The sequence below is a fragment of the Pongo pygmaeus genome, chromosome 6 (genome assembly GCF_028885625.2).
Source record: "Pongo pygmaeus isolate AG05252 chromosome 6, NHGRI_mPonPyg2-v2.0_pri, whole genome shotgun sequence".
Lineage (NCBI taxonomy): Eukaryota > Metazoa > Chordata > Mammalia > Primates > Hominidae > Pongo > Pongo pygmaeus.
Genome location: NC_072379.2, coordinates 74,452,488 through 74,465,479, shown reverse-complemented (window position 1 = coordinate 74,465,479; position 12,992 = coordinate 74,452,488). Strand labels below are relative to the sequence as shown.

Here is a 12,992-nt window from a genome sequence, read left to right as displayed (position 1 = left end):
TCACAGAAGCCTTCTGTGTTGATTGTTGTGTTGTGAGAATATACTGGGAAGAAACTGAATTTGTTTTCTTCTCATACAATTGTATATTAAGCAAAGTTGTCAAACTGATATAAAAATGTACCTATTTTCATAGTATTTTAATTCCAATTACTAAGTTTAAAAAGTATTCATTTTTATCTACAATGCTATTTTCACAAAAGCTGAAGAATATTTGTACAATACTCTTATTTTCACAAAAGCTGAAGAATTTAAGTATAAACTAAGTGTTAACATTTATTTTGCATTTATATTTCTGAATTTCTGGTAACATAAAACATAGTGAAGCATGTTATTATTGATGAAAAGAGTCAAACTGTGTAAAATATTTGAAGATATTTATTCAGAGCAAAATATGAGTCATCATGGCCTGTGACATGGCCCCAGGAGATGCTGAGAACATGTGCCCAAGGAGGTCGGGCTACAGCTGGGTTTTATATGTTTTAGGGAGACATAATAGGTGGATTCAAGAATTTTCTCATTGGCAATTGGTTGAAAGAGTTTATCTACAGACCCAGAATCAGAAGAAGGGAGTGTCTGGGTTAAAATAAGGGGTTGTGGAGACCAAGGGGTTCTTATTATGCAGATGAGGCTTCCAGGTAGGAGGCTTCAGAGAGAAGAGATTGCAGATGTTTCTTATCAGGCTTAAAAAGGTGCCAAACTCTTTGTGTATTCTCTCCTGGATCAGGAAAAAGACCTGGAAAGGGGTGGGATTCTCTACAGAATGTAGATTTTCCCCAAAAGAGACAGCTTTGCAGGGACATTTCAAAATATGTCAAAAAATATATTTTAGGGTAAAATACTTGAATTTCTTTCAGGGCTTGTTATCTGTCATGTTACTATCTTATTGCTACAAAAAGTCTGCTTTGGTTATTCTTAAGGTCTCTGTCTTGATGTTAATGCTGGTGGGTCGTGCCTGAATTCCAAAGGGATGAGGGTATAATGAGGCGTGTCTGACCATCCATTCCCATGATGTCCTGAACCGATGTTTCAGGTTTACTTTGGAATTCAATTACTCGAGAAGAGTCCTTTCTATTGGTTGGGAGGCTTTGAATTTTATTTTTGGTTTATATTATGTTCTCCTAATTAATCTATTAAAACCACCTTTTAGTAAATATAAAATGATAAATTAAAAACTCTTTAATTCTGACATTGGATGTTAATACTTAAAGAGTCCTTAGCAAATGTAGCAATACTTTTATTCTGATCGTGTCTTACTTTATCTTACAGGTTGGATATGGCTTAGGAATGAATGCTCAATCTTTCTACTTAAAAGAAAAAAAAATGGGCCTTTGTAAATATATGATTTGTAAATATATGATTTAAGATGGTTGTGTTCAAATTAAAATAACATGTTTTCTGAAAGTCAAATGAAATGTCTGAGGTAAAATATGAGATAGCAGGAAAAAGGAAACTTTATAACCCCAGGTAACTTGCAATTATTTGGGTCTCTGAGGCAAATCTTTTAATTATATGTGTATTCCCTGTTGTTGTTACCCACTTCCCCAACTATTCATGTATTGTAATTTAAGTTTGTTTTTATTAAGCATCCACATACACTTTTCTTGTGATATCTGTAGAAGGATTTGGTTTTGTGATCATCTCTCTCAATTCATATACCAAAATGGATTATGGTACAGAAAAAAATGGAAAGATGGAAGAGCAATCAGATGCAGACCTTTTAGCATGTCTGGTGTTTGTTTTCTCACTTTTGGGCCCAGGACACCACTGCCACTTTTTTGTAAGGCTGGGAATTACATTTTTCAGAATCCACATATCTGTGTGGTTCTGAGTCAGAGTTTGCCAATGAGAAAAATTTGCTGGAGAGTCAGAAGGTGGAAATGAAGAGGAAGCCATCAGTCTTTTCAGAGGTGTTTGCAGCTTGATGCTTGGAAAGATGAAATTCACAGTGGCTTTCTAGCAAAATTTTGAGAATAACCCACTTTGCCTGAGACAGTTGGTGGTAATTTTTAAAGATTCTCAAGTATTATAGCAGCTCCAGGAAAGCCTCTGAAAAGAACCTGCTTGGAGCTTCGGGCTAACGTCTTCATTATTACCCACTCTGATCAGCAGTGGCTTTCCTAACCTCTAGCTCCCAACCCTCATTCCCCATTCTTCAAATAGTCCTGTGAGCCCCTTGTTCCGCATTAAGCATCATCTATCAGATGATATCAAGTGGTGTCCATTAGGCTGACTGACTCCTAATGATGCAGACATAGTCACAGTTAGGGCTAAGAAGATATTCAGTTCATTAAATATTGTGAATGGATGGAATATCAGATACATCATCTCAATATGTAAATATCCTATCCCATCTCAACATCAAATTTAGATTACCTGGATTTCTTCTTTGCTTTTCTCTAATGATTACAACTGAGATCATTATGTATTTTATTAGTTTCTTCAGTCTTTAAGATATTTTTTGAATGATGTTCAAATAAACTTCAAGTTATCTCCAACTTTTTCTGAACAAACATTTCCATTAAGATACAGGCTTGTAATTCATATACTTGATGCTACTCAGTGGTGTCTTATCTGTAGCAGGAAGAAGGAAATTGTGTTTTCAATGAATAGTATAAAATCATTTAACCCTTACTCATTATTTGTTGCCTCCTTCCCTGACATGATACATAAAGCTCTTTTGGTTCTGTTTGCCACTAGACTCAATACTGTTTTCATAAAATTGAAATCTAATCAATATCATGTTTAAGGTCCAAGCAGTCATAACCAAATGGAGCTTGCATACTAGGTGATTCCATCGTGGCAAAATGTTACACTCTAGAAACATCCATGCCCAATAAAACTAATTAATGTTTTGATATCCCTCAGGAAAAAACTATTGATACTCATAATGCATTGCAGTGTTTTTCTCAAGTGTCTTTCCCTATCCTTCTCTTTCTCCACCTCTTTCTAGTCCTCTATTTGATGTAATTAGTTACAAACTCTTACATAGTGCTTGTTATGTCCCAGGCACCATTCTAGGTACTTCACATACATTATCATATTTAATCTTTACAATAAGCCTATGATTAGGTGCTACTATTAATGCCATATTGCAGATGAGAAAACTGAGACTGAGGGGGTTAAACTTGCCTGAAATCACAGGGCAAATAAGTGGCAGGGTCAGAGTGAGTGCACTTAGCCAGAAGCAAGAGGTTATGATGCTTCCCAAAGCCTTTTATCAATCCACCCTCTTTAGCACTTTTTTCTTCCTTTGCTTATTTTCCTTTTCTCTGTGTTTCTTGTCTCTAGCCAGTAATTCTTTTTCATTGAAATTCTAGCAATCCAATCAGTAATCTCCATTTCTTTTTTTTACCCACTATCTCAGGTTGCCTGAGGAAGAGCCACGAGGTAGTTAGCCAGCCTGAACCCTCCTTTGGGGAAGGTAGGGAAGAGGGGAGCAAGGAATGGAGTTGGAGAAGGTTCTGTGGATACCCGTGGATGGTGGTTGCTTTTTTCCCCACTAAAGAGAAATTTATGTTTTAACCTATGTGTGGGAGCCAAAGAAATATCGAAAGCAAGTAAAGAAAAAAAAAAGACACCAGTGATCAACAGAATAAAGCCAGAATGAGATTGAAGTTAGAAGCTTGGGAGAGCAGGTTACAGTAGAACAGGACATATTGTCCTCATGCTTAGCCTTTTATCCCCTTTTCCTTCCCCATGGCCTTCTGGCATTTTTTCCCCTTAGTGTGATTTCAAATGCATTCTCAGAAGCAGTATTAATAGGGATAAAGATGATTTACTATTGCTCATATGAGGAAGGATTCAGATGGCAAATAAATACATAAAATAGATATAGAGCAGCCACCTAGTTTAGTAGTGTCAAAGTGGAGTTAAAAGGCTTCAGAGGTCATAGGGTTTTCTGTGCCATAAAAATCTCACATCAAATCAAATCAAATATAACTTAGGCTGCCTTCAAACCCAAGGAAGCTCAAGCTTTTATTTTTATTTTTCTCAAACAATATTTAATCAAATAAGTACTCAATAACTTTTGCTTTCCAGTTTTCAAACCATAGATGATCTGGTTATTTTCACAATGGGGGCCAATCCTACAGGAAGACACCAGTGCTAGGAGAAAACTCTACATATATCCATTTTGTCTCCAAGCCAGATTGATTCATATCAAGCTTCAAGAAGAAAATTTCTAATCAGTTGTCAAATTCTAGTACTCCAGCATACTTTTATATTCATGACCCTCGGGCATTTTGAAGTGCTAAATAGCATATAATGACTTTAAATTACAACTCCTACATATTAACTTTAAGACATTTTTGACAGGTTTGCTACATTTGTGTGTCTGTGTGTTTGTACGAGACAGAGAGAGATTATTAGAGCTACCCTTGTGTGTATAGGAATTAGGATTGAAATAATAGCTCGGCTGTTGATATTTGGAAATTTAAGATTAGAGACCAAACACAATGCAGTTTAATCCTATATAAAGAAATAAGATCACAGAGACTTTTTAAATATATGTTTTATAGCACTGGCCCTACAAATAAGTGTCTTGAATCTATATTGTGGAATATCTGCTGTCTCAACTACTGTGTCATGAAATACTGCATTACATGGACAGTTGTATCTGTACATTGAAATTCCTTAAAAACATCAAAATTTTATATAATAACTCTACCATAACACGAAAATGATACAATCTTTAATTTTAGAGGGAAATAAATCCTTTCTTTTATTTTGGAAATAAGAGAAAATAAAACATTAATTAGTAACAATTACTAAGTAGAAGAGATATGCAAATGTCAATGTCTAATATTTATTTTCTCTTTAAACTTTGAAATACCTGTATTTTCTTCTCACATTTGACTCCAGAGTATTCAGTGCGGCAGGAACACACATTGGGAAATATGCATCTGCCTCCATAAAGACATTTTGGGTTGCAAATTGCTGCAATACACAAATTTTTACAGTGACCAACTTTTGACATGAAATGCTTGTGGCATATTCTATCCTAGTGGTCTGGGGCTATCTGGTGGTTAGACATTAATGCAGTCTTAAGAATCTATTAATGAACCATCAATGAATGGATCTAGTCTATGTACTCTCATCTTTCAGAGCACACTCACAGATCAAAAACAAAGCACCCAAAGCTCAAACAACACTTTTGGAATTCTATAAAGATATTATTAAAAGAAACAAAAATTTCATTGGCTACATTTTGAAGTATTTGAAGTATATCTTTTTTTTTTTTCTAGAGGAGCTCAAGTCATTAGCAGAAGATAGCATCTATAATTTGCTTTTTAACATTAAGCAAAAATTTAAAAGAGACAACCCAGTACTGGCTAGTGTATGGAAAATTTGACAACTTTTATACTATCATTGGAAGTTTAATGTGAAATAACTCTACTGAAAATTTCTGAAAGATACTCATGCTGTCTATATCATACATTTCTTCCTTGAAATCTTTCCCAAGGCAATGAAAAATACCTACATCTATCTCAATATCTCAATATCTCAATCTATTTATCATCTACTGTAGAAAGAAAATACTTGTAATACTTAATAATAACTTGTAAATAACTAAAATGTTAAACATAAGAGGGGAGGTAAAGGGAATTTTTGTAGTATTTATATTATGGAACTTAATATATTGCTTTAAATTTTGTTTTTAAATGACATAAATTCTTCCAAATAATATTGAGTGAAAATGAGCGTACCATAAAATTATATATAATAGTTATTTTTGTAGGAGAACTACTGCTTCAATATCACATACTTGAAGCTTACACATTCAAGAATAATATGTCCTTTAAGATAAATACAACATTGACAGGGTTATGTTTTCATCAGGGCTGCTGTATACAATTGGGCAGGTTGTGTAATCCATGAGGGCTCCACAGCTAAGAAAGCAGCATTCACATGATAGATATCATAGATTTGAATTTTTATTACAACACTTTTCCAACAGATGGTAGTAACATATTTTGTTTAAGAAATATCATTATATTAAGACAGTTTCTCAATAGTTTGAAATAAAGAATTTGAAGTAGGATGACTTTTAAATTCACATAAAAATGCTGCAGGATGCAGAAACAGGGTGCACAGCTTCAGGCTGTGCTCAGACAACCTCAATCTGCAACCACTGAAGCATATTTCCTCATTAATGTGCTTTTAACATCTTCTCATCCTTCTCTCTTATGGTCCACATAGAGCTTACTCCAGAACGAGCACCCAAGTTGAGGTTGCTAACTCTTTTTTTCTAGCATTTTATCACATCTAAATTCCAACTGGAATTATCAATATTTGAGCATACATATCTTAGGTAAATACCAGCACTTAATAGTACTTTTATATATTTTCCTAGGATAAGAAATGTATAAATTACAATAGCAATTACTAATAAAATAGGGTCTAAGAGTCACAAAAATTATATGTGAAATTTCTGATGCATGGAAACAAGGGTGTGGTTCATAAGACATTGAAATGGAGGGTACACTATTTCTCGTAAAAAGGCATGATCATAATAAAACTGTGTAATTTCAGTTTACAATACACTTGGCCACCAATTTTTAAATTATATAATTATTAATCATTTGGAAATATTTTGAGGGATTTCCAGTTTTTCCCATTAAGTTAATCATTGTTAATATTTTAACATCTTATTTCAAGTTTCCACAAAAAATTTCAAAATTGCATAAAATTTGATCTTCCTCTACATTTTAAGATTTCATCTATGTAGAAATTTATGACTAATACTGGATGGAAATATACTGAAACTCTAAAAAAGCAACCAAAATTAATTCTAGATGGTGAAATTTAGAGTGATTAATTTTTTTTTTTTTTTTTTTTTTTTTACTTTTTTTTGAGACGGAGTCTCGCTCTGTCGCCCAGGCAGGAGTGCAGTGGCGCCATCTCTGCTCACTGCAAGCTCCGCCTCCCAGGTTCACGCCATTCTCCTGCCTCAGCCTCCCAAGTAGCTGGGACTACAGGTGCCCGCCACCACGCCCAGCTAATTTTTTGTATTTTTAGTACAGACGAGGTTTCACCATGTTAGCCAGGATGGTCTCGATCTCCTGACCTGGTGATCCGCTGGCTTTGGCTTCCCAAAGTGCTGGGATTACAGGCGTGAGCCAACATGCCCAGCCTAGAGTGATTAATTTTTAATACATTTCCATATTTTCTAAGGTATCTATGATAAATATGTATTTATCTTATAATATGAAATAATATTTAAACTTCTATATATCAACACCTTCTTTGGCCCACCTGGGGAAACTTTATTGGTAATCCACAGACCATAATTTGAAATTATCTCTTCACACAAACTATTAATATATTATACTACACTTTCTTCTTTTAAATGGATATAAAATTTAGTAAGTTTTTGTTTTATATCTAAAATCATTTTTTAAAAAAGATCAGCATGCTGGAGTTTTTTCCCCCTATGGACTTGTCCTAAAACTATACTTTAATTATTATAACAGATTACAATTCAGAACATATAGTAGGAAAAACATCCTGTGGGCTTACGTATTTGACACCGCACTCCTTCCCAGGAGGAAGGACAATGACATATGCTGGGTGCAATGCATTCACCACCATTTTTACATTTCTGCAAGCAGACAGCTGCCAATCGAAATACAAGCAAGTTAAAATTTTAAATTACTAGTCAAATCCTATCCATAACCCACAAAACTTTTCATTAGAGAGAAAAAAAGAAATAGTTACAAGTAAGTGATTAAAGAAATTTTTTCCCTAATATTTTATCAAGAACATTTTTGAATGTCACTACATATTCTTGGAAAATGTGACCTTAACAGTTATAAAATGTTCCATTGTTTGAAGCATCGTGATTTAACTTTTCTCCAATTGTTGGACATCTATGTTGCTTTTCATTTTTTCACTTTGATCAAAACAGTCTAGTTGTGGCTAATTTAAAATAACTTATAGAAAGGAAAAAAATGAAACATTTGAATAAAGACAGCCACCCTCAGGAGATAACCAGCCTGAGTGGCACTGTTACCTCCTCTTGGAAAGGTCTGAACTGGATGGTTTGAGGTGGGGCCAAGAAGTCAGTAATTTTTTAAAACCTTTCCCCAACCCCAACTTCAGGACTTAAGGACTTGTTATTTTTCCTGGCGACTGCAGTAGAAAAACTGAAAAATACAAGATATCCTCTTCTGCTAACCTGAAAGAATGAGTTCAGAAGAGTAAACTCTTTGTGTTTCAAAAAGGTATCTCCTAAAGCAAGAATAAATATGCAAAAATTTTTAAAAGACCAAGCAAACAAAAGTGAAAAAAATGCTCTTTGTTTTACATTCTGCTTTACATTCCCATGAAGGACGAAAGCTTCAGCGTTTTAAGAGTATTCCTCTTATGTGTGTTGCATCGTTTCCCACTCCAACCAGAAGGACAAGAGCAAGTGCTTGGTCCCACACATTTTCCTCCATTCATGCACATGGGATCACAGATGCCTTAAGGTAAAAGCATGAAAAGTCAGCCCTTAAATTCAACAGTTTTGTCTTTGCTTTACCTGTAGTTGACAAATACATTTAGTGATGTCTTACTTTTTTGGCATCTCCTACCAGTGTATCCTTCACGACAGACGCACACATTATTTCTCATGCAGTGGCCACCATTCTTACAGGGAGGGTGACAGAAAGCTAAAAGAACACATGGCAGCAATCTGTGAATATTACATATCCCATTATTACATATGATACATTGCATCATGTGCTTGTCATCAATGAGGACGTAAGGCAGAGAAATGTGCTATTAAAATAAAAGAGCACTCATTGAACCTGTCCTTTCTAAATCATGAAATGCAACGCTTATACCTATAAGCTACTAGTGGGTTAGCACAATTTGAAATATATTGGTTAAGTGTTCATAACAAATTGAGTCTTTCATATTACAATGAATATATTATAAACCTTAACTTATGTTTCACTATACAATAAAGCATGGAATGATCTAGACAAAACCCAGAAAATAAGTCAAAACCTAGCTCAAAATAAGAATGTGCCTGTTCTTGTGGAAATTAGACAAATCTCAACAATTTTCCACATATTTAGAAAGCACTTTTAAATTAGCTTTCGAGTACTTACTGAGGTTATGAAGGAAGAGCCTTACATGTGACTTATTCCCATGAATGCTTGGTAAAAATCTTTTTAACAATAAATCCTTGGTTTTGTTAAGAATATTTGTTAGATAATTTTGAATATATCTTACTGGTAGTTCCTATTTGTGTAACTCTGTTTTATGAAATTCAGAGGTTAATATGTATTAATTTTATGAGATGGTTATGATTACTTCATGTTTCTTCCATATATGGAAATTAAATGCAGGCATTTCTTTTAAGTAATACACAGGCAAACCTGTCTAGAAAATTTAAAATTTAATTTCTTCCTAAATAATAATTAAATAAATGTTAGTTTGTATTTTAAAAATAAATTTCAAATTAACTGGTATTAATAATAGGATTAGTGTGGACTGACGCCCTGTTTGAATTAATAGCTGCTTTCTTTATTTCCAAACACTGTAAGAAAAATTCTACGGTTTTCAAATGGATTTTTAAACGGAAATAATATAGAACTTTATAGTAACAATATAACTGAAAGCTTTTAGCCAACAGATAATTTCCAGTATTTTAGGCTAAACTTTTTTTTGGTTCATGCTTGAGTCTACTGTTATTTCTCTGACATTTTATTGATACTTTTTATTGGTAGAGAAATGTTCTTACATTTTCTGCTCCCTATCCTTCATACAATTTAAGATTATTATTATTTATTAGAAAATATATATTCTTTCTACTACAAAAACTCCACAGGAAATGCCTGTGGTTAGAAATTTGAAACGTAAAAAAGCTCCACAAATTGTTTATGATGGATAATCTTGCTATAATTAATTATCCACAAAAACTTGAAGTGTAGAAATAAATTATTTATACAAAAAAGCATACATACTTAAAATAATATATACAAAGGGCATACAATTTAAGGTTGGCCATGTCTACCCATAGTCCCACATTAGGAAAAGGAGGTTTATGAGAAAATCCACCCTCCACATATATTTATGAGATCTATAGGCCTCATTCTGTCACCAAATCCTGAAGTGGGCTAAGTAATTGGATTCACTCTCCATGTGAAATCCAAGAGGTGAAGCAAATTGGAAGGTGTATTTAAACATCTCTCCAGCCATACATCCTAAGCCTTGCTTGCTAGTTGAGTAGTTTAACTTTTTCGTGATGTTTCTAGCTCAATTTCTATCTTCCTCTTTTAAAATTCTATAGTGCACATAGTATATGTTTTTCATATGACTTTATATTCCACCTAATTTTATTCAATCGCTTTCAATGGGTGTGCTATCTTCCTTTCCCACCATTTAGGCTCACAAGAAGATGAGATCTAATAAGAATTACATGTCATAGCAACTGTCTAGATCATACTTGAAAGCCAGGAAGTCTGAGGCATGGAGCCTTTAAGTAAATACCAGAAAGAAAGTTGTGGAGGCAAGCTAATTGTAAAACCTACTCTGCTCCCACAATGATAATCTGTTTTCTGGCCCTTAAAGCATGGAATATGTTCAATAGATAATTTTTAATTCAGTTTAATAATTGAGAGATTTCTTCCTTTATCCACTTATACAACTGGCATATACATTTTAGACAACTTTTCTTACTTCGTCTTACATCTACTTCAAGTAGCATGAAAGATGTAAAGTTTTCATTTCCTTCCTTACATTCTCCATTCAAAACTACATATATAACTCTTTAGCATGGATTTAACCATAGTCTTCTAGTTTTCAAGATTTCCTTTAACTTAGTCTTTACTTCTTTCTTTTTCTCAAACTGCCTCTTCAAAGGAATATGAATTACAGGAACTCATTTGCTATGCCCACATATCCTGTGTTAGCGGGATGACTTATTTTCTGCTTTATTTCCATCCTAAGAATCATAGCCAACAACCAAAATAAAAGAAATAGAATTGCAAATCAAACTGCATTGTGGCAAGGAAAATCTAAGTTTTAGGAATTAAATTATGGAAATACTCTGACATGTTCTATAGTAAAAATCTACTCTACATTTTTAATAAACTCAAGAATATGAAGATGCAGAAAATACACATTACATATTATTGGTTGACATTAATTCATACCCTCAAGACATCCCCATTATCCTGAAAATAATCTGTAATATTAACTATATGAGGGAAAGTGTTAAAATAATAAGCCCATGAAAGAGAAAAACAATGCATTTTTATGTCTCTGTATCTTCTTGCATAGCGCTGTGCACAGGTGATTCTTCATAAATGTTTAATGAAACTAAGGTGAAAAGAGATTATGGGATAATAGTGGACAATAGATTGACCATAAATCAAACATTTTTGCTGTGTAGGCAACAAAAATGACCCAACTTCATTATAATAGACTACAAGAGAACTTTGCTTATTTGTTTCACAGCTTGGGCCTACAAAACTGCACAGAGAGGTGCCAAGGTATGAGCTTCAATATATTGAGTAAATATAACCATTTTACATAATAACTTTGATATATTTTTGTAAGCTAGTAATTTGGTGGGCATACTTGAAACATCACAAGAATTCTGGGGAAAAAATCGCATCTTTCCTTATGAAACTTGTCTCATGTATACTCAGAGTTGTGTTGATATCTAAGTTTCCATTTGCCCTTTTTACATAGAAAGAAAGAATAATTACCATTCTGACAGTGTTCCCCAAAGAATCCATTTGGACAGAGGCAAGTGTTTGGCTTATTACACGAACCACCATTGAGGCAAACAGGGTCACACAAAGCTAATAAATAGCAGGAGGAAAAGAGAACATAAAAGTTTTATTATTTAAAAAATGAAAGCTGCACAGACTTGCAAAATGGTGCATAATGAAATATTTTATTTTTACTGCAAGTAAAACTAATAATGTATAATTAATTAGACTTTGCCAAACATAAGAGGAATGAAATTACTGGATAATCGCTTTGAAAGTATGTTCATTAAGTTTACAAATAACACTAAGCTTAGAAAAGCTAGAAAGGGAGCTGGAATTTAAAGTGGCGGTGTTTGTCCAAGATGACAAGATGTCCAAGATGATGATAGTGTTCCTGCTCTATCAAGAATGTAGAGGCTATGATTAGAATTCAGAATGCCATCAGTAAGCTAGAAGAAATGATTGCAAGTTAAGAGAAGACAATTCAATTCAACAGTGTTAACAGGATGGTTTGTAATCTGCTCAAATACATGTAGCCATGCACACCTTTTTATCGCCTTCCCAATTAAAATAAGAACACTGCACTCAAGTCCTAGCACACTCAAAAACATTCTTTGTTTTTGCTTCTTTATTTTTGTTTTGCTTTGAAAGACATCCCCAATTTTATTTTTCACCCTAGATCCTACCCATTCACCAACATCTACTACAAATACTATTTTCTTCCTCACTCCACTTGCCAAAATTAATTTCTTCCTTCTCTGCTTCTAAGGAACTGTGTTTCAATAACATTACTTATCGTAACTCAACTTGTATCATAGTCTTTTTTATAATTGTATCCCATGTCTTTGTCACTAACAATATGTGACTTGAAATCAGGGCAAAAATCAAATGGATCCTTGTTTCCATTTGCATCATGCTTCACAAATAATTGGCCAGCTATAAACACTGAATTACACTTTCATTGAGAAAAAGTCATTAGATTACAATGAATTAGATCAAACATAGATAATTGCAAACATTGCTGCCAAAGAAACAAGCTTACACCGGGCGCAGTGGCTCACGCCTGTAATCCCAGTACTTTGGGAGGCTGAGGCAGGCAGATCACGAGGTCAGGAGTTTGAGACCAGTCTGACCAATATGGTGAAACCCCACCTCTACTAAAAATACAAAAATTAGCTGGGCATGGTGGCATGCTCCTGTAATTCCAGCTACTCGGGAGTTTGAGGCAGGAGAATCACTTGAACCTGGGAAGCAGAGGTTACAGTGAGCCAAGTTCGCCCCACT

General features: G+C 34.0%; 1 protein-coding gene across 1 annotated transcript in view; it reads right to left on the bottom strand.

The window, feature by feature from the left end:
* Positions 1-432: 432 nt before the first annotated feature.
* VWDE (von Willebrand factor D and EGF domains) overlaps positions 433-12,992 on the bottom strand; it is a 77,695-nt gene continuing 65,135 nt past the window's right edge. The window contains exons 27-32 of the mRNA XM_063667148.1: positions 11,703-11,798; positions 8,556-8,651; positions 8,367-8,462; positions 7,519-7,614; positions 4,832-4,935; positions 433-2,571 (exon numbers count right to left, since the gene is read on the bottom strand). Of these exons, the coding sequence (XP_063523218.1) occupies positions 2,557-2,571; positions 4,832-4,935; positions 7,519-7,614; positions 8,367-8,462; positions 8,556-8,651; positions 11,703-11,798 (503 nt within the window). The 3' untranslated portion in view covers positions 433-2,556. The remainder of the gene's footprint in view (positions 2,572-4,831; positions 4,936-7,518; positions 7,615-8,366; positions 8,463-8,555; positions 8,652-11,702; positions 11,799-12,992) is intronic.